General features: G+C 36.1%; 1 protein-coding gene across 4 annotated transcripts; it reads right to left on the bottom strand.

Moving 5' to 3' along the window:
* Positions 1-406: 406 nt before the first annotated feature.
* On the bottom strand, positions 407-20,503 carry LOC145231997 (uncharacterized). Of its 4 annotated transcripts, XM_080096478.1 has the most exons (22): positions 20,239-20,503; positions 19,743-19,907; positions 18,372-18,535; positions 17,862-17,973; positions 15,378-15,428; positions 14,723-14,872; positions 12,419-12,577; positions 10,716-10,844; positions 10,129-10,192; positions 9,143-9,349; positions 8,396-8,550; positions 7,546-7,734; positions 7,300-7,377; positions 6,709-6,983; positions 5,615-6,493; positions 4,980-5,192; positions 4,609-4,715; positions 4,059-4,232; positions 3,565-3,676; positions 2,822-3,039; positions 2,034-2,413; positions 407-1,373 (listed from the first exon to the last, which is right to left on the bottom strand). In XM_080096478.1, exons 1-22 carry the CDS (start codon positions 20,381-20,383, stop codon positions 1,354-1,356), a joined length of 4,146 nt encoding a protein of 1,381 aa, XP_079952604.1. In that variant the 5' UTR covers positions 20,384-20,503; the 3' UTR covers positions 407-1,353. The 4 variants fall into 4 exon arrangements, with proteins under 4 accessions (XP_079952604.1, XP_079952605.1, XP_079952606.1 ...); XM_080096479.1 differs by lacking the exon at positions 15,378-15,428; XM_080096480.1 differs by lacking the exon at positions 12,419-12,577 and having other exon boundaries at positions 20,239-20,502.
* Positions 20,504-20,845: the final 342 nt, after the last annotated feature.

Here is a 20,845-nt window from a genome sequence, read left to right as displayed (position 1 = left end):
CAGGGCTATAATAAAAGACACATACACAATGGACTAATCACTAGAGTTTTTTTCCCGGATTTCGGTATTCCGGTCCATTTCAGAAAAAAAGAGGTTGGACACCCACAGTTTTGTTTGCGCGACGTATCTTGTAAGGATTGAAACAGGAATGATAAATAGTTCTGTTCTTGCAAAGTTGCGAACAGTGTTTGCCCGCCCACCAAAAATGAAACAAACAAGTGAATGTTATAAAACAAAAAAAAATCGAACAAAATCCCGCGGTTAAAGTAATTTTTGTCCCGGAATAAGTCTGAGTGGCAAATTTAAGAAACCCTACAACGGACAATAAGGAAAGGGTTTTGAGCTGTTCCAGTTCTGACCTAACAGTAGTGTTTACATGCAATGGGTGGCAAAAAAAGAAAAGTCATCAAAAGAGACAATACTTTATTGGACCAACGCGTAAAGGAGCAGCGCAATACGCACTGAGCGCTGGAAGTTCAAGATATGTTAGACAGGCATACAAATGCATTTGATTTTGGTGGTGGACAAGACACACCCCAGTACAATTTACGAAAATGATCTGAATGTGGAAAAGCAAAAAAAAAAAACGCTCGTAAGATCAATACATATTGGACAGAAATTTTGCGCACTTCGCAATGTAGTTTCATTCTAAAGCCGCCGGGAACACAATATAAATATAGATTTTCTAAACATGGAACAATTACGTTTACTTTTCTGGGATTAAAAAACGTAGGAGACTACCTAGAGTTGCCAGAAGGATAATGCTTGTTTCAGATTTTCTTCAGATCTAAGAAATCTCAAGGCTTTTTAAAGATTTCAAGACGGTAATGTATATAAAATAACAGCGCAATTACATAAGATTTTTCTACAAAACACATACCGTGGAAGAACACAAGATGGGCGCAACGCGTAGTGAAGTCACACGCAGTGCGCGCTAAAGGTGAAAAGCGCGTGTCGTACTATATTGGTGTCGGCGACGATTGGGTGGTGATTTTGAGAGCAGTAAATCGCGAGAGAAAAGAGAAAAAGGGAACGCTCTGGAGCGAGAAAGGCGCGGCGAAAAAGGAAAAAAGCACCAGCTCTGTCACCAGCGCAAGCACAACGACTGACTGCTAATGCTCAAAGCTTCGTATTGCTTTTGCATAAAAACGCTACATGGTTTTTGAATGGGATTCACCTATTCCTTTGCAATGATCAATAACTGTTGTATATGACTTAATTCGTTGAAGGCGACAGTGGCCTTCGCATCGTTGTAAGAGGTGCAGCACCACTTAATTATGGATTTGTTAGTGGGATGATTACAGTCGGATATAACGGCCAACATCTTTTGTGGCCGATGGCTGATAATGGTGGTTAAAACTCCAATAGGTTACCTGTAAAAAAAACAATGTGTAAATGTAACCTATAATATTGTTTAGCAAGCATTAGTATGATACATTAATCTACGAATCTACTAGTGGATTTCAATGTGGGCTAACAGAGTCGATCTTTTTACTGATAATTTGCTGTCAACAAATTAAGTATTTTGTAGCAGGAAAATTGAAGAAAGTGCTTTCAATACTCCTTAATGTTGCTGGGATACTTCAACGGTAAATAGCTTGGTATCTTTTTGGCCTTTTGTGGTTGGTAAGTAGTCACTATTCTTAAATATCTTTTTTAGTCTTGTGCTCTTTTCATGCAATTCTTTTTTAAACTTGGGGATTTGAATTGGATTTCTACACTCGAAAAGGTTGACCACCACTTGAGTACTTAATACACAAAAAATATTATTGCTATTATGCTATTATGATGAAAAGGATATTAAGAAGTAGAAGTAGTAATAACGTTAATTGAATGGACAATTTTATTTTTCAGGTAATCAAAGTTTTTACAGAAGGGGAGGGGACACTTTATGCATGTTGAAGAAAGTTTGGGGTCAACTTTACGGCCAAAATCTAAAAATGGCTTGACCTATACATATGTAGTGGAGGTATAACGTTTCTCATTCCTTAAACTATGCATGTAAAATCAACGATTCCAGACAGGCACATTACCAGTTGGAACTTCCTGCATCTTAGCGTACTGCTGCTCAGCGAAGCCTTCTTCACCAGCAAAAGGGTTTGAGCCGTTAAGCGCTACTTTACCATCGCCGGATTCAACAGGGTCAAAAACACGGCCATTCTGCTCCTTCACAGGGACAAACGTATTTGAATCTGCGCTTCCATTTACTCCCTCGACGAATGCTAAAAGCGGCTCTGGCACTTGACTTTTTAGTTCAGCCCCCACCGAGGTATCTCCGTCCGGGAGGATTAAAGTGGGAATGACGGCCTCAGTGACGTTATCGGCAGTGACGTCACGCGGTGCTGATGTCATGTTTTCCTCCGCGGGAGTGGCGTTGGTAGCTGATGGTGCTCTTTCGTCTACAGGAGCAGAGCTGAAAAAGGAAAATAGATCTAAGTTTTCTTGATATTGTAAAAGGACCAAAAGTAGCGTTATATTGAGAGCATTACTAGGCACCTAAAACCCGAAGGCTAGATTAAGTAAATCATGACTGTTCGAGCTGCTGCTATAGTGTAATCGCAATTAAGGATGTGCCGAACGGAGCCAGTACGCAAATACTCGGTACCAAACACCGCTGTGCTCAGCCGAGCAGTTGCCATAAACTGAGTAGTGCATTAAATTTGCATATTCATGACCTGCTAATATACGAGACTTCTACTTGAAGGAGTATCCAAGAAGAGAAAAGACTGTTTATTTAAATGCTCCTGTCGTTGGTTCGAATCCCACCGCATGCAAGATTTTTCTAGCCTGTGCCTCTTATTTTCTCAACACATTAATATACCTTTCTGTTTCTGGTTGTTGTGCAGGCAAGGTCGGAGTTTCGACGGTGGATGGCGAAACCATGCGGTCAGGCGTTACCGAGTTGTATGGCGAGCGACCCCCAGTGGGCGTAATGTTGGCCGGTGAGCTGTCACCAGATGGCGTAGTGGTGCTGGGCGAAGTATCAGGCGGGGTTGGGGAGTCACCACCCCGGGTTCGTCGCATGATCATTTCCAGGCGCTAAAAATAACAGGATATCTTAATATTATGTGTCAAAAATGCAGGTAGCTACTAAGACTTTAGTGTTTATGGGTCTCTACTAGACTTAAGTCTTGTAAAACAGAAATCTAACTGGAATGCTGCAGCAGAATTGTCCCAGGAATGCTGCTAATCATCAAAGCTAATGTTCAAAATTGATTATGCCCATATTAAAATTGAAAGTTGAAAAAGGCTTTTCGCGTCAGGTTTGGACTTAAATTTGAATATAACAGCCTTTTTCATAGCTGACTTCACACTCGGCCACATTGGGTCGGTCATTTTACTTTGGTTAATCTAGCGTATGGTATAGGCCAGATTTAATCCTTACGTTCATAACTCTGACCCATGCAATGTCAGGATTTGCTTCTGTTACATATGACAAGATGTAACATTTGCATTTTCTGCTTTGTGGTCACACGGACCAAACCATAAGTTTTGGTAACACCCAAATAGGCTCCATTGAAAACCATAGCATGTTAAACAAAAGACATACAACGGTATGCAAACCTTTTTCCTTTGCAGTCTCTCTTCTTCCTTCTTCTGTGCAGCGAGATTTCTTTCTTTTCTCACTTTTTCAGCTTCTTCTTTTGCTTTCTGTTCAACTTTCTCTTTCTGTTCCCTGTGGTGAAAAATGCATGTTAAAACTGTACATTTTTTAAGTCAGGAAATTGTACAAAATTACAGTAATTCCCACATAAAGAATTAAATCGACACAACAAAATAAATACAAACATGTGCTACATATATGTGTTAACTGTACATTGCCTTTGTAAACAAGTTGTCAAAGTGTTTAGTTACTCATACTGCTTAATAAAGTATGAAAAATATTTGATCAGATGTACTATACATATTAGGGTGGGCAAAGTCTACATGGATTAACGGTTTGAAGGATCCAAAATCTAAAAAATGCTTCAGTAATAATTTTCTGATTTTTTTAAAAGGATGCAAACCAAACAATTTTTTCCCCTCTCCTTTTTTTGCAAAAATGTTCTCTAACAAACCTGATAAATTCTTCATGTTTTCTGGCCATTTCTTCCGCCTCCTGTTTTTTCCTGAGCTCCTCTTCCTCCTGCAGTCTCTTTTCCTCCCTCAGCCTCTCTTCTTCTTCCTGTTTGGCCTCTTCAGCCATCCTAAGAGCAATTTCCACACGGCGAGCTCGCTCCTCAGCCTCCAATCTGAAGAAAAACATAAAAATTTCTTCAGTAAAAAAAACAACGATAATATTTTGATCAGACTACACAAGGGGCAAACACATAGTGCAAATATTTGGTAGTTTTTGCAATTTGGCGTCTTTCTGAAAAAACAAGCAGCACAATTGATACAATTAGAAATTAGACCGAATAACTCATTAAGATCAACATCAATTCATAACTGCAATCCGCCCTGAAGCGTCTATGCAGATCCGTGATCACATAACACTTGTATACGGTCCATGCATGCCTGTCGTACTGTAATTTACAAATGAGTACTATTTTTTACAAGGTCAGAAATATTTTGCATCAATGCCACAAATAAAACTTTCATGGGTAAGAAGATTTAAAAGGAACATACTTTTTTCTTTCTTGTCTCTCTTGTTCTTCTCTTTCCCTTTTTTCCTTTGCCTCTCTTCTTTTGGCAGCCATGGCTTCCTTGTATGCCTGCTCCTCAGGAGTAAGTTTCTGAAAAAAAGTTCATTGTGATATTTGGTTCTCCACAACACAAAGCTGAACTATTTTAGCAAAATTATGCAACATTCAAACAAAATATTGTTTCGAAATATTTTTCTCTTTTTTAAACCCTATTTCAGAATCAAGGTACATAACCAACAAGAATAGTCATATACACATCACAGGGTATTTATCACAAAATTATAGTTAGCCGACTTTAAAATCACATATAGTTTCAATGTTGCAAACATTAATGAAGTTTTAATTTTTGTCAACCTTTTCTTTTCTCTTATTTTCTTGAACTGGAGCAACTTCTGGGACAGATTTGGCTTCTTTGCTTGGCGCAGGTTCTGAAATAGGAGCAGGGGATGTTGAAACAGGAGTAGAATCAGATGGAACAGCAACAGTGGGTGCTGGGTCAGAAGGAGGTGTTATTTCTTCTGATGATACAGCTGGGTGCTCAGAGATTATTTCCTTTGTTTCTTCAACCTAACAACACAAAAAAATATCTGTTTTAGATGAAACTCATCCAACATAGATAGAATCCTAAGTAGCAACAATTTTAAAGACATACCCAGTGCAAAACGGTAATAAAAGTGCTTCTAATTTTGGAACAACACACATATACCACAAACACACTGATGCTTCTAAAGAGGTTTGCAATATATAAGTTCTCTAAGAGCATATCCTACATCAACTACAAATATATTTTTTCTGTGGTGCTTTTATTTTAAATATGTTTTCAACTTGTTTGACAACAAAACTATAACTACAAGTTTTAGTTAATCAGTTTTTATTTGTAATCTTAACTTACAACACAGATATTGTTACTTTTCAGGAAGACAGATAAAGGTACACAAATTTTAACCCCGCATGATTGTTAGGCAATTGCATAATACTGACTCTCTTACCATTTGACTTGTTTCCTCAGCAACATTAGTTTTATCAGACACAGAATCTGTCGGTGTTTCATCTGATGGTTGTTGTGCCTCATCATCATGATGTGGTGCTTCTTCAACACATTCTGGTTCAATCATCTTTTCTGGTTCTTCAACTTCTGACTTCTCAACCACAGTAACAACTGTATCTTGTTCTTCACCTTGCTGGGATGGTCCTTCCTCTGTCACCATGGCAACCACTGGAACCTTTCCTTCATCCTGCTCTGATGGACCATCCTCTGGAACCATTTCTTCATCCTGCTTAGATGGTCCTTCCTCTGGTACCATGGCAACAACTGGAACCATTTCTTTACCCTGCTGTGGTGGACCATCCTTTGGCACCATGTCAACCACTGGAAACATTTCTTCACCCTGCTCTGGTGGACCATCCTTTGGCACCATGGCAACTACTGGAACCATTTCTTCACCCTGCTCTGGTGGACCATCCTTTGGCACCATAGCAACCACTGGAACCATTTCTTCATCCTGTGCAGATGAGACTTCCTCTGGCAAAGAAATCTCGGTGGTTGATTTTTCAGGAGCAACATCGGGATTTTCTGGTTCAGAAACAGGAACTTCAACTGGTCCTGGTTCTTCATTTGTGGGTTTTGAAACCTGATCATTGACATCTTTTTCTTCATGAACATCAGTTTCCGTAACAACTTGTACTTCTTGTGTAATGGTTTTTATTTCTGCAGGGGTGTTGACTTCTTCTGTGGGGGTTTCAACCTTCACGTGATATTGGTTAATGGTTGTAGTAATTTCTGCTTCTGGTTCTTGAACATTTTTGTGCGCTGGTTCAGGCATAGGTTCAGCATTTTCAAGTTCTGCTTGCAGAGTTGGGTGATTCAACTGAAACAACAGGATTTGATAAGTTTAATTGTTCTCATCTAATTTAAAATCAGCTTATAGTTCTACTTTGGTTAACACACACAAAAGTATTATTTCATAACTGAAAAAACCAACTACCAAAAAGGTAGTAGTTTTCAATTTTGTTTTTAACGTAAGGTTTGTGGTTAATTACAAAACAAAAAATGTGCAAAACCTATTTTTCTGAATTCACTTACAGCTTGATCTGTAACAACAACAGCTGGATTTTCAGATGGAATTCGATGCAAATTCTCTTCTTTTATAACTGGAGTTTCAACATTGTCAGCAGAAGCTACTTCTTCTGGTTCCAACTCAGAAGACCCATTGACACTGGGTTTATCAATTGGTAGAACTTCCTTCTTGTTCAAGCTTTCACTTTCAGTTAATGATGAAGTAGTATTTGCTACATTGATGTCTGCCGTTTTAGTCAAATCATCACTTGGTTCATCTTTGCTGACTGCTGCTACTTCAACTAGAAAAAACACACAAAATGTACTTAACCAGCGAGCAATTAGTACACATATTCCAAAACTACAATGTTACTGTTTAGTTAAGTAATGTTTCTAAACAAAAAAAATCATGAAATAATTTTATTTGGGTCTCTTTTGTTGAATTAAGGAATGATTTTGTACATATGCCACCATATGTAGCTTATCTTCATCTTGAGCTGTATTAAATTGATTACACACACTATATATCGTTTTTGCTCCTAAGATTGCAATAAAAATTGTACATTAAAACTTGCTTGAGTTACCACATTTTTTTGGAAAAATACATTGTTAACTTACCGGTTGATTCCTGGACATTTGACTGTGGATTTTGACTGGAAACTTCTTGTGCTGGTTCATTTGCTGGTGTGGGCTTGTCTGCAACAAAAATGTTTTTTTTCAAATAATGGAAAACAACGACACTAATATTATAACTAATGAAGGTTTGAGCATATGCTGAAATGTTTTAATAATAAAGCATGTCGTTTTAGATCTATTTGTGCTGTTGTATTCTACAGCAATATTAATTCAACAAAACCTTCTTACCAATTGGAGCACTTTGTAGTTCTGTTTCAGCAGCTGGATTAGCATCAGTATTCTTTTTATCCTTCTTTTCAATCGAAGGCTTAACTTTGGAAGGTAGCACAGGAGACTTGGTTTTTCCCAGTGATATTCCTTTCTTCAAAGGCTGTTTAATTGCTGGAGGTGTTGACTTGTTTGGCTGTGGTTTTACGTCTGGAAAGCAAATTAACAAATATTTTACATAAGATAACACATATTTATGGCTCCAGTCCCCTACGAAGAGACTTGACACCTTAGGATTTACATGTACAACATAACTAAGAACGAGTCCACACCATGACCAAAACATCAATGCAGAATTCTGGGTACATGCCTCTATAACAAGACCTTACAATGGTGCTTCACGAAGAAAAACAGCATCCAGTGATTGCATACATATCTAATCAAGTTATTTTCTTTTGAGACATGTGAATCATACATAAACTCAATAATGCTCTTCTGGCAAATATATTGTTTTAACCGATATTTCAACGTTCTATTCAGGTTGTCTTTATAAGGATAATAACCCTCCAAAACCAAAAACTACAATGCAAAAAACAAGAAACACAAACAACTATATAATATGCACAAAGGTAAGAAATCCAAGGACTAATCAAGTGTTTGTAAGCCTTCAGCAAGCCAATAGCAACACATCCATTTTAATCTAAAGCAGTTTCTTTTATCAAATAACAGAAGAATGAGATTGTTTTGTTTTTTTGTAGAAAATTTTATTTAGCTTGCAAAGTGTTTCACCAACAAAATCTAAACAAGTTGTCTTCCTGACTGTATATGCACAATTAATAAAACCTTAATGTAACCAAAATAAACATGAAACCTCTAATTGGAGTCCGCTTGGTGCCAGTTGAGCTTCGCCTGGGTGCAGAGGGTGGCGGTTGACGCGCAGGTGACGTTCCTCTACTAGCTGGCTTGGTAGATTTATTGGAACTAGTATCAGGGGTCTTTGCAGCTGGTGAAGGAGCTCGTCTTGACCTAAAATGTAAGAGTGAAACAGACCACATTCCAACCTGATATATAGCTTTTAAACGGACAAAGAACATAATCCTTAGACCTGTTTAAAATAATGTGTGACCAGTGTGGCTCAACACAATCCTCTGGACAAAAATGAAGGATACACTAAAATGTCCATTTACAGATTCACTGTAAATATTGTAAATTGAAAAACAAATTTTGTGCAAAAAAGTTATTTAAAAACTTATACTGTACATCTTGTAACTGGACTATTGGACTATTTTTTTAGAAATAACTACTAGGATATTATGATTTTTGTAGGATAACTGAAACCCATAAAAATGAGAAATTTGTCAAAAACTCTAGCTATGACACATTTTGAACCTTAGAATACCTGGACAGAATTAAATAAACATTGTGAATTTGGACACGTTTTTGTCACCTGACATTAAACAAATCCAACCAGAAGCTGCCATAATAGCTCTTGTCATGGGTTTAATAAGCCCCAATGATGACCCAACTTTTCTAACCGAAGTCAAGGACATGAAATTTTTTTGGATGACCGGCTTTTTATTAATACATCCTGTCATGAACGCATCCCATCTTGACTCACCCACTCCTTAGCTGAGGGGACTGGCCCCGGGTCCTCTGTGACAGGTTGGGTGATGATGATGACTGCAGGGTGGGAGTCTTCTGATTGGCTGATCGGGGTTTATACAAAGACGGGGACGGGGTCCTTCCCATTGGACGAGATTTAGGGGTTGTGGATATTGGGGCTCTTGGTGAGAGCGTGCTAGAGGAAGCACTGCTTGAATCAGATCTAGAAAAGTTGTATTGTTTGGTTCTGGTTTCTATTGCATAAAACTGAGTTGTTTTTATTTGGACATTTTAATGGCAATATTCTTTCATGGTGACACAGAAAATTGTAATGAAGTGTTAATTGATGTTGCAACATATTTTTTGCTGATGCTTAAAAGAATGAGATCAAACACATTTTTAACGTACATCAGATAGGCATAAGTTCTAGGTGTTTGATATCAAACTAAGCATCAATATGTAAAACCATCTTTGCTGAAAATAATTGTTATCTTATTCTAAAAACTGGTTAAATTACCAGCTGCTAATATAAGAATTATTACAATGATTTAGTAGTCCAATGACTTTGCATAAAAGTTTTGGGCAGCCCATGCTACTATGAGACATTTATTGAGCAATTGATACAGACCAATCTTTGTTGGCTAAACATTGAGTAATTATTTTTGAAAAACAATTTACACCAAATAATAAATTTTGTGATTATGTGCACTTAGGTTCTTGCATCGTAGAATAAAGGGAAAAACAGTACTGTTTTGTGCATGTTGGTAACAAGCTAAAAAAACAGATTCTTATCATAAGTACACTTTTATATAGATGTTTTACAGAAGTTTAAGACACTTTTAAGCAACATAAATATGGACAGAATCCCGTCAACAATAGATTAACTCAAGTAGTTCGGCATATTTACTCTGTAAACATTTGGACAATAACACAATAGGAGTTTTGTCATTCTGGTCACCACATTGTCGGCATCACAAAAAAAGCGTAAAAGTCCAATCTTACTTTGCAGATGAAGGTCGATCTCTTGTTGGTCGCCGGTCATTGCTACGACTTCGAACAGGACCAACTGCAAAATAAAAATATACATTAAAAAAAACATTAAAAATTGTGAAATTTTTTATCTTCAGCAAAAAAAATCAGGCAAATTGTTTTGAACTATAGCATATGATATACTTCCTTTTCAGGGAAATCTGTTATAATTTTTTGTTACTACTTATTAAGTTCTCAATAAAAAACACTTAATAGTACATCAAATCAATACAATGGCATTTGCTCAATTCACAAGCTTTATGTACATTACTTGATTATGATCTATTGGTTTCAGGGTTTGTAAAGTTTACCACATTAGTGCCTTTGGGGCAAGAAGCAATCAGAAATCTAGTTTAATGTTTATGCAGTTTTTGGCAAAGGGCATTGTATTTAATCAAAGAATGTCCTTGGGTAGAATGGCAAAACTGCTTAACAATCAAGAAAGTTTTTCCTTCAACAACATATTACCAATGCAGGATTAAATAAATACTTTGCAAAGCATTGTGGGTTTCTTAATAAGCCTTGCATTTACCAGAAAGCAGAATTACTAATAAACATACTTGATACTGTGGATGTATTATCATCTTGTTTTCCATCGCCCTGCTTTGACCTTGCCATGGAAGCTTTTGTTGGTGCCAGAAGTCTTGCACTCAACTGGGTTGGTTCGGTTAGTTGAGGTGATGTTGCGGCTAACAAAAAAATGATTGAAATTATGATAAACTTTAAAAGAATTTAAATACGCTGTTGCTATCATTTAAAAGATTATTTAACTTAGAGCAAAATAATTTTTTGGAGTTCAATAAATTTTTTTGCATTGCGAAAAATGTTTTTTTATTGCCCTACACTTCTGTTAATCTAGTTTTGTTACTGTTCTTGAAACAAGCATTAAACATGTAACATATAAAAACACAAGTTTAACAAAATAAAACTGAATTGATGTTTAAAATAAACAAATTGAACAAAACGTAAACTGAAAAAATACTTTCATAAAAACAAATTATCTTGGGCACATAATGAATGCCAAACTTTTTAGAACAGAAATATTTTGAACCCTTTAAACTAAAATGGAGACAGTTTACATCATGTTAAAACATGCAAAAGAAAAACAGGTTTTCATCTAAAGTTAAGTAATAGAGCTAGTGAACTTACACATACATGAGGAGTATTTATCTCAGGCTCTGTGTATACATACAAGAATGTCCAAGAGAAATTAGACATGCAATAACTAGGTGTAGCATAGTGTTTTTGTTAAAGCTAGAACTATAACTTGTGTTTACAACATATAACCAACTTTAAAAAGGAACAAAGTATTTGAAAGTAAAAAACTACAGTAATATGTTGTTTAAATTGTGCAAGGGCTAAGTAATCTGTTAGCCTGTTACATACAGAACAACCACTTCTATCTATGTAAAAATCTCAAAAACAGAATATTTAGGCTAAAAGAAGTAGAACAAAGTAGATCATATGAGTACCTAACAAATAGTATGTGTTGCTCATAAATAATTGGCCACTGGTCTCATTAACTTGTAATCAACCCAGCTCCAACATTTGTGCAACTTTACATGCAAATACAGTAACTACTTTAATTGCCATGCAGTAATAGTTTTCTCAAAGAAAAGTAAAATACTTGTGCCTAAAGATGGTCTATATAGTTACCATATCGAAACAGTATTTGACACCCTACAACAGTGGTTCCCAACCAGTTAGGGATTTAAAACTTAAGGGGAAGAATATGATTTGTAAATAGACACTTAAGCTCTGGAAATAGGACCTATGAAGCTGATAAAAGACACAATTTTAAATGACATTGTATGATTTAGCATGTACTATTTTAGGAAGGAATCGTTAAGGGAGACATTTTTCAAAAAAAGGTTGGGAACCATTGCCCTACAAGATCATACCAATAAGTGAAAGTGTTATGTTGGCAGTGTTTTTTTAAGGTGTTTTGGGGGGACCGAAACAGTCTTTCCCAAAATTTGGAAATGGCTATTTTTGGTATTTAAATGAAACACTTGCGGTTTCTTAAAACTACTTAGCGGTCACCCAAACCAAACCTTAAAAAAAACCTGTATGTTGGTATCTAGGTTTGGTTGGTATCTAGTAGGAAGACGAAAACTAATGAAATCTTTGGTTGACAGTGTCCATGCAACTGATAATGAGGTCAAAACGTTATATGCATGCTTTTCATCTTGTTGCTTCATGCAGACGAACATCGAACCATGCAAGGATGAAACAGTTTTTTCTCAGTGAGACTGCAACAGACCTTTTGCTTTTTTGACACTTTGTGTTCGTCGAGCAGCTGGTGATCGCCCCCTTGTGGAGGTTTTATTTGTAGGGCCGTCTAAGTTAACAGAACTATTCTGGCTCCTTGATTTTGTCCTAGTATCACTGGATCGAGCCCGGCCACTTCTTGGTGTTGTTGCTGATTATACATTTACACCATAGTGTTACAGTTTGTTACATGTAATAGTGCAAGTATATATAATAGCTCGTAGCAAATCAAAATTTTCCTGGGTATGGTTGTAAAGGAGCATATGTATAAACTTTTGTGGGTTCAGTGCTTAAAAAAAAATTTTCGTTCAAGACTTTTTTACTACAAATAATTGAGTAATTTACTCATATGTGGGAAGCGGTTGACGCACAAAAGCGTTTTTTTTACCAACAACATAGGCCAACTTTTGTCCTGATTGATTTACAAGACACTGTTTGTTGTGTAGTGATTGAATAAGAGGACCAAAAGTAATAACTCATAGCAAATTAAACTTTTCATGGCCATAGTTGTATGGGAGTTATAAACTTTTTCGTTCAGCTTTTGGAAAATGCTTTCAAGAGCAATTTAGGCACCTGTAGATAATAAAAGTTTTCTTGGGTACATTTGTCATGAAGCCATTTATCACAAATTTAACTAACAAAGCAAAAACTATAAACCCATTACAAAGGCTATGTTTCATCCTAAAGTGTTAACCAATACAACAAACTGATTTACAATACCCAGAAAAAACTGAACTTATTTTAGAGTCACCATGGTTAAAATTTAATGGTTTAAGTACCTTGGGAATAACATTATAAAAGCTAAGGGGGTTTATATTTAGGATTTGTTTCGATGCTTTTTAGTCCCAACGACAGATTTATGACCGACACATCCTATTTAACAAACATATAGTATGTGTTTGACATTTCACAGCTGAAACACTTTTGGGTGGGCTACAGTTAAACTGACATGAGTAATAAAATATGTTTATTTGTGTTTGAAATATGATATGAATGTTAAATATATTTGCCATAATACACACATGCAAAATGTTATAGACCATTTTTGTTGCTGTATCATATGTTTTACATGCAGTTGCTATTTGTGTTAAATGTCATTAACAGAGCTGTCTAAAATATCCAATGCCTAAAAATGCTCTTTTAAAATAGAAACAAATTTCTTAAGGAACCACTCGACCAAATTTTGCCACTCCACAAAAGAATTTTTTGCTAAAAAAATTGTCGCCTATGATCACAGGATATAAATATTTGCGCAACAAAATTATGTTAGCCAAGTATGTTCCAATCTTTACTACAAATGGGCAAATTAGCGTAAATCGAGCTGAAAGATTGCATTCAATTTGAAGGGATTATAAATGCCAGTTTATTGGCAATTTGCAGTTTGCCATATGTACAGCACATGAGTACACACACACAACAATAAAGATTGTTTGACTGGCTGATGAAAAAATCAACATGAGCACGTGATAATGATGGCGGTTTACAGCACATGCTCCAATACACGTATTCACTACCTTAACCTGACAATGACATAGAAACAGTATTGACAGTTCAACTGTTTACTGTTCACTGTGGTACATATCAATCATTGTCAAATTGTACTAACCAGTAACAGTATTTTACTGTATTTTAACCCCAAATTGAGCATTAATATACATTATTTTACCTATTTTGGGGATCTATATTTAAGCATTTTTGCACAAAACAGCAATAAAACATATATAATTCAGTACATATTTGGTGTTGGAGCATTATATATAATGTAAAATAAAAATGTTCTATGAGCGAAATAGTGTTATGTATGTTTTATCTTTTCCGTTAATATGTATTCATATACTATAAGCCTTAGAGACAATACAAAATATACTTTGATGGTGTATATATATATCCCTAAGGAGATTTGGTCGGTTTCATGTCATACGTTAGTCAGTTCAAATCAGGTTAGCGCAATGTGGAATGGATCAAAGTGAATTTGATACATTCAACTGTTTTGTTTTTCAACTCAGAAAACAACACAAAAACAAATCATACTGCTTGTTAACATGGTTTTGAAAGTACATTTTTAAATCAACATTGTATAGTGTAACATGGGAAAAAGTTTCTAAAAATGGCCACCGTAATTTTGATAGGAGTGCAAAACAGTTTTTTACCGGATTATGTTTACAATCACAATTCCGGTTTTTTTAACTACACCTGTAGGGCCCAAGCAAGTAGTTTGTGTAGCATGACCAAAATACCTTAGCCAAAGGTAGATTTGAGAGCAAATCAGAAGCACAGACTTAGCACAACCCATTACCTGGTGATGACTGCTTGCTGGTGTTGCTCACTGGAGATGAATCATATGATCTAAGTCCAGAGGCAAAGGCCATGTGAGCAGTTCCCATAAGAAGGGGACTTTTTGAGAATTTGTCATCGCGTTGCATGCTGCCTACCGCAGTCGGTGAGCCTGCACAGAAGAAATACACACAAACCATAATGTGGTGGTGTGAGAAACAGGGCTACAGGGTTACGAACACCAGCTGAACATAGCCTGGTGTTAAACCCAAGGGATTGACCAATTAGGTCTGAATGTCTGGGAAACTGTGGTTAGTGCAAAATAATAGCATAAAGACTTGGAGTTAAAAACATCACATTAGGATTTCCATTTGAGTTTCATACATTAACATGCAAAATACCACTTAAAAACGTACAACTATTGCAACAAACAAAATTATCAAAAAGTTATGTACAAATAAAATGAGCAACATCCCTTACAAAGCATTTTAAGTGGGAGTGACAGAGTAGAGCAATTTTCAGTGTTGTAATCTACTTGAAATACTTAGTGGGCGATGAACTTGCTATTTAAAGCACTTGAAACTGGGAACAGTCACAAGCTAAAGAACACGTAATCATAAAACAGCAACCACCATGCCAGACACTACTACATAAAAGCAACAATAAGCAATACAAACCATAGCCAACACGGCCACTACCAGCATTCCCACTAGGTTTATCATCATCACCTAAAAACAAACTCAAAATCAATAACATGCACACACAAATCATACAGAAAAAAAACATTGTTAAAGCGTCAAGCCAATAAATGATAAGCTGCAGACAGTGCACAGTGTTTTTGACCTCATCAGTGCAGCTGGTAACAGGACATACATTGCATTGGCTCCAGTTTGTGTGGAGTAACAGGCTAAAAAGACATGCCTCGCCTATTCTGTTTTTGGTCTGTATGGTTCCACTAGCCAATACAGCCTATCTTTTGTCGCCAGCTGCACTGATGAGACCTTATAGGTCGAAACAATGTGCCATGTCTGCAGCTTAAAACATTGTAAATTAGAAAGTTGTAAATTTTTTTTGGTATTGCACATTTTTTAAAGTTGCCAAACAATATTTCAACTACCTGCATACACACCTGTGTTTTTCTGTTAACTGTAGTTTAAAACAAAAATACCACCATCATACATTTAACGTTATGACAGTTCAACAAGCTGTAATAGAAGTTCAATGCAATGTGCAAATGTTAGTGAAATGCACTCACCAGTCGTAAACAGTGATAAATCAAGGTTACTTGCAGTCATAGACTTGGGTCTGCATGCACGGCCCAAACCTAATGTAAATCAAATGTTATGCATGCAAACATGTGCAATAAAAATGTGAAGCAAACAAAACACTGTGAGCTAAAATAAACACAAACTTTTAACGAAGTTAGTTCTTTATCAAAAAATCCAACAAAAATTCACAGTTACATACATTAATAAAAAAATGTTTTTATGAGTTCAGAATTTGACATTTTGTTTGTGTTCATTGGTTACATGCAGTCATTACTGTAACATGCACATCTTCTAAACAATCTAAAGTAAAGCATAACAGCCTTGTTGCAACCAGATTTTCAATTAAATTCCAACTAAAATTTCTGACAACAACTTTCAACAGAGCGGTGCCCGGATTGATTGATTTTACAGTACATAACCGAACAACAGGCAAAATAGAGTGTTGTGGATTTTACCAGCACTACGAATGTTCTTGGTCATTCGCGTGGGGTCAAAGTAGTGGAAGGGTCCTGGAGCTGTCGGGACAGCTGTAGCATAGGTGACTCCCCCACCTCCTCCACCCCCATACCCTTATTAACAGCAAAAACATGCAGTTAACGGCAAACTGTTAAGGCAGTGGTTCCCAACCTTTGTCAAGGAATTCCTCCCTTAGGCATTCAATACACTTTTATTCCTCCCCAATAGACTACATAGTACAGGGGTCACTAAACTTTTTTCACAGCGGGCCTGGATAAGTTTAGTAATGATTCATGAGGGCTGCTTAGTACAACCCCTTATGTTGTGTTTCTAAACTTAGTCTGCGAGGCCATTTGTATAGGACTACCATGAAGTCTTTCTGCAATCATAAGTCAGAAGTCTGGTGATGTGACTATAGGCGAATTGTAAAGTGAGTCTCGTCTTCCGAGTAATGCTCCAATATTAAGTCACAGCTAACAAATGAAGGCAATTGTTCGCGCACAAAAATAGTTGTCGTCCTGTCTGTGATGTAACAAACTGATCATTCCTGGGCTTTGTAACTCTATGAAACTAGGTAAAATTATTCCTACATGGTGCTGCAGGTAAACTTTTGTAGGGACTAAATAATTTTTTAAATCTCACAAAGTTATCAATGCGATTTAGCAACCCGAAAAATAGATAAAATGACCTTGAGGGTTGGATCCAGCCCCAGGGTCGTAGTTTGGTGACCCCTGACATAGTATATGCTAAACAACGCAAAAATTATAAGAAAAATGGAGCTTTTACCAACTTTATAGGTTATATTTCTAAACCTGAAATGTCTGTTTATAAACCACACAGACACATTAAAGTAAATACTTTCCCTAAAGTTTCAAAAATTTTCCCTGGGGAGGAATTCCTCCCAGGTTGGGAACCACTGTGTTAAGAAGGGTTAGTAAAACTCAAGTAAACTGATGCAGAAAACCACAAGGGTTAGCAAAATCATGCAAACAGATAAAGCAGATGTAGTGATAACACACAAACATAACAACTCCCCAATATTTTTTTAAAAACCCTTTAGAATTGTTCAAGCTAATGCTGGTTTGGGGTGAAAAATATTGACACAATGAAATCAACAAGATATATTTGTCTGCATTTTGTGTACTCTATTAGATAAGCATGTATGATTTCTTGTATGTATAAATTACATCTCTAAGCAAATTTTTCAGCCAGTTGTAAGGATTATAACAATTTGGGCAAACTAAATTGCTCTATAAACTAAAATCAGCAAAATTACAGATCATGTATCGCAAGTTTTTAGTTGACAAATCATCCTAAATGTACAGTCATTAATACTGACTTATTACAATAATCATAGCAGACCTAGGAAAGCTTGGCATTAAAAAACATGCTAATCAATAAAATTTGGTATAGAATTCTATGCATTCAGCCACATACCTCCGGCACCCCATGACCACCGCTTCGTTCGATCCACAGATGCAGTTCTCTTTTGACGCAAAACCACAGTCGCCTGTTGTTCTGTTCGAGCAACAATAGTCTCCGCTCGTTTCTGGTAAAAAAGGTATCATTACACTATTAGGACCTACAAAGTGATACTTTAGTGGCAAAGGCACGTACAGTGCTAGAAGAAATACATTCGTACTGGGATCAGCCTTGAAGCATTTTTTTTTCTAGCCTGTTCCTCGCCATATGCAGAAATGCTTGGTAGATAGGCCTGACATACTATGAATTAAAACTAGAGTGTTTTTTTTGGCTTGAGAAAATTGGTACAACATTCATAAAATAGATATCTAAAAACTATATATATGCATGAAGAAAATGTTGTTATGCTTAGTCAAGCTAGAAACTCAAACTATCAGACAACTAGTGCTTTAAGTAATAAAACACCACAATACCACAAATACAATAAAATGCAAAAAAATATATATGTTAGCTGTAATAAAGTACCTTTTCTTCATCCAACCGTTGTTTTTTCCTTAACTCCACCTCTTTTCTTCTAGCCTCCTCTTTTTCTCGATTTTCATCCATTTTTCTTCTTCGCTCTTCCTGGGTTTGCTCCCACTTAGCATACGCGGCATCATCTTTCGCACGACGCATTTGGGCCTCTTGTTCTGTGTACATCATGTTAACAATAGCCTGTTTATCGAATAGTTTTAACATTGTTAGACAATTTTAATAACATGTTAAAGTGGAAACATTGACACCATAGTGCTTTTGAACAAGCATATGAGTGAGAGACATGCTCTTTGCAGCTGGGCCAGGCTTTAAGTCAAATAGGCTATCAACAGGGTTGAAATTTTAATCAAACACACTGCCAACTTTGTATTGCTCAGAAGTGGGCAGAAAAATGGTTATGCATCATGCATATTTCTTCACCAGTAGTTTTACAAACCTATGGGCCAGAAGCACAAATACAATAAAACATGAGCAACATTGTGACAAGCACTTTCTCTTTGATGACAATATTCATGTTGCATAAGTATAAATGTTTCATGCTATATAATACGTGTGTTATATTTTCAGTCACATTTATACACATATGAAGGTCTACAGGTTTTAATTGGGTGCATTTGTTATAGGGTCATGCAGCCTGATAGCAATAACATTGCTTCGTGCAAACACAAACCTATCACAGATTGTTCTGGAACAATGGGGTTCTCTGGAAAAGAAAATACTTCAAACTGTCCATCACATATTATTTCGCTCTGATTGGTAAAAGTTTCAGTTTTCTTAAATTCTTCATTACTACATATTGTTTTAAAGGTCACTAGCAAAAACCAATCATACAGGCATGCAAACATACCACAGCACTCCCAAACATGTGGCCTCACAAACTTGTACAAAATAAACCAAACTGTTACACTCACTGTTACACAACATTAATACTTGAAAATTTTGCAGTCATTTGCTGCCTTACATGTTTTATTGCAAATTTGTGACAAGATTAGACAGATTACATCCCTGCAAAAGGTATTTGTTTCAGTACAGGATTGATATGGAACACATTATATACTCTAACATAAGGAGAACATCAAGTCTAATTCGCTGTAAAAAAATATGTATGTTGAACTGAGCGTACCATATGTATGACATATAAAATATGACACCAAGAACACAGCAAAATTCTACATTTAGAAATAATGTAAAACACACTTTAGAGCTATACTTCTGTATAAGTACATGTCGTATTGTACCCTCTTGCACTTTTTGCCCACAACCTTAGTCACTTAAACATAGCTGGTAATTTGTCAATGAATGTGCAGTCACTGTTCAAGACAGCTTGGTATATATATATACATATAATGATAGTTTTCCTACCCAATGCCTGTTGATGATGCAGTCTTCTTTCCCTTACAAGGGCTATCCTTTCGTCAACACTGGATCGCTTTGTGCCTGTAAGCTTAGATGCATCCAATACTGGCTGGGCATATGGCGCACGTAGGCTATGAGATTTGGGGGCATTTTCTTGTTTATCTGTATTATCTAAAAGAGAAAATACAAGTGATAAGATACAGACTTAACCGTTCAGTTAAATGAAACCATTGTTAACATGCTTATTACAACTTTAATGGACAACATGAATACCACAATTGGTTAAGCTTCTGTCTAATCAACCACGCTCAAGTTACCTTTATAACATGAATGTAATTTAATGCAATAGGAATAGGACTACCAATCTGCAAAGTATATGTACTCTATGAAAATATTAAGTGTTTTAAGTCCACTATATACCAGTTCTACAATTCTACAAACAGTTTTTAAAAAAGTTTACTGCAAAAATTCCTTGATTACCAAACACTACAAATGCAATTACTTGTTTGGCTTTCATTCTCTTTGTTTTCGGCATGAAGGGCAAAAGGACTAGAGGTTACGGCTGAAGTGTTCACATTGTCTGAACTTGGATGTGAAGTTTTGCCATCTCCATTAAAACTCGCATTACCTTCTTCTTGTATATCCATATTTAAAGCATGCAGATACTAATATCACTGAATACTTAATATTTACACTGACCAGTAATTACAAGCACAACATCACATAGACATTACCACAGAAAAACTGAAAGTTAAAGGTAGATGGTATAAATATCATAGATTACAAAGATCTAAAACTAGGTGTGATTTTAGTCAAGTATGGTTTGTTACATCGAGTTTATATCACTTGGTGAAAAACAAAAATCTAGTGTGGTTTAAAACTCAAATCATAAAATTAAAAGGTCAATACATTCGGCAAAACATTTTTTAAGAATATAGTAATTGTATTGAATCTGTTACATTTATTCCTAACCTTTTTGCTTGATTAAGTAAAAACAACCTAATTTAACATGAAGGGTTAATTTAATTTGGTTATAGACTAGTTACATGTGTGTTGACACCTAAACTCAGTTTTACATACCCATTATAGTCAGCTGTCTGTTCATGACC

Source organism: Phallusia mammillata, chromosome 6 (genome assembly GCF_965637545.1).
Source record: "Phallusia mammillata chromosome 6, kaPhaMamm4.hap1.1, whole genome shotgun sequence".
In the NCBI taxonomy this organism is placed as follows: Eukaryota; Metazoa; Chordata; class Ascidiacea; order Phlebobranchia; family Ascidiidae; genus Phallusia; species Phallusia mammillata.
This window is presented reverse-complemented; position numbering and strand designations above follow the sequence as displayed.

Excerpts from the sequence above, each read along its gene's own strand:
- LOC145231997 (XM_080096478.1), bottom strand. The coding sequence starts at position 20,383 with ATGGATATACAAGAAGAAGGTAATGCGAGTTTTAATGGAGATGGCAAA. Across the intron at positions 10,845-12,418 it reads AAGTGTCAAAAAAGCAAAAG|CCGCAACATCACCTCAACTA; the intron begins GTCTGTTGCAGT and ends TTTTTTTGTTAG. Across the intron at positions 3,677-4,058 it reads AAACATGAAGAATTTATCAG|GGAACAGAAAGAGAAAGTTG; the intron begins GTTTGTTAGAGA and ends TTTTCACCACAG.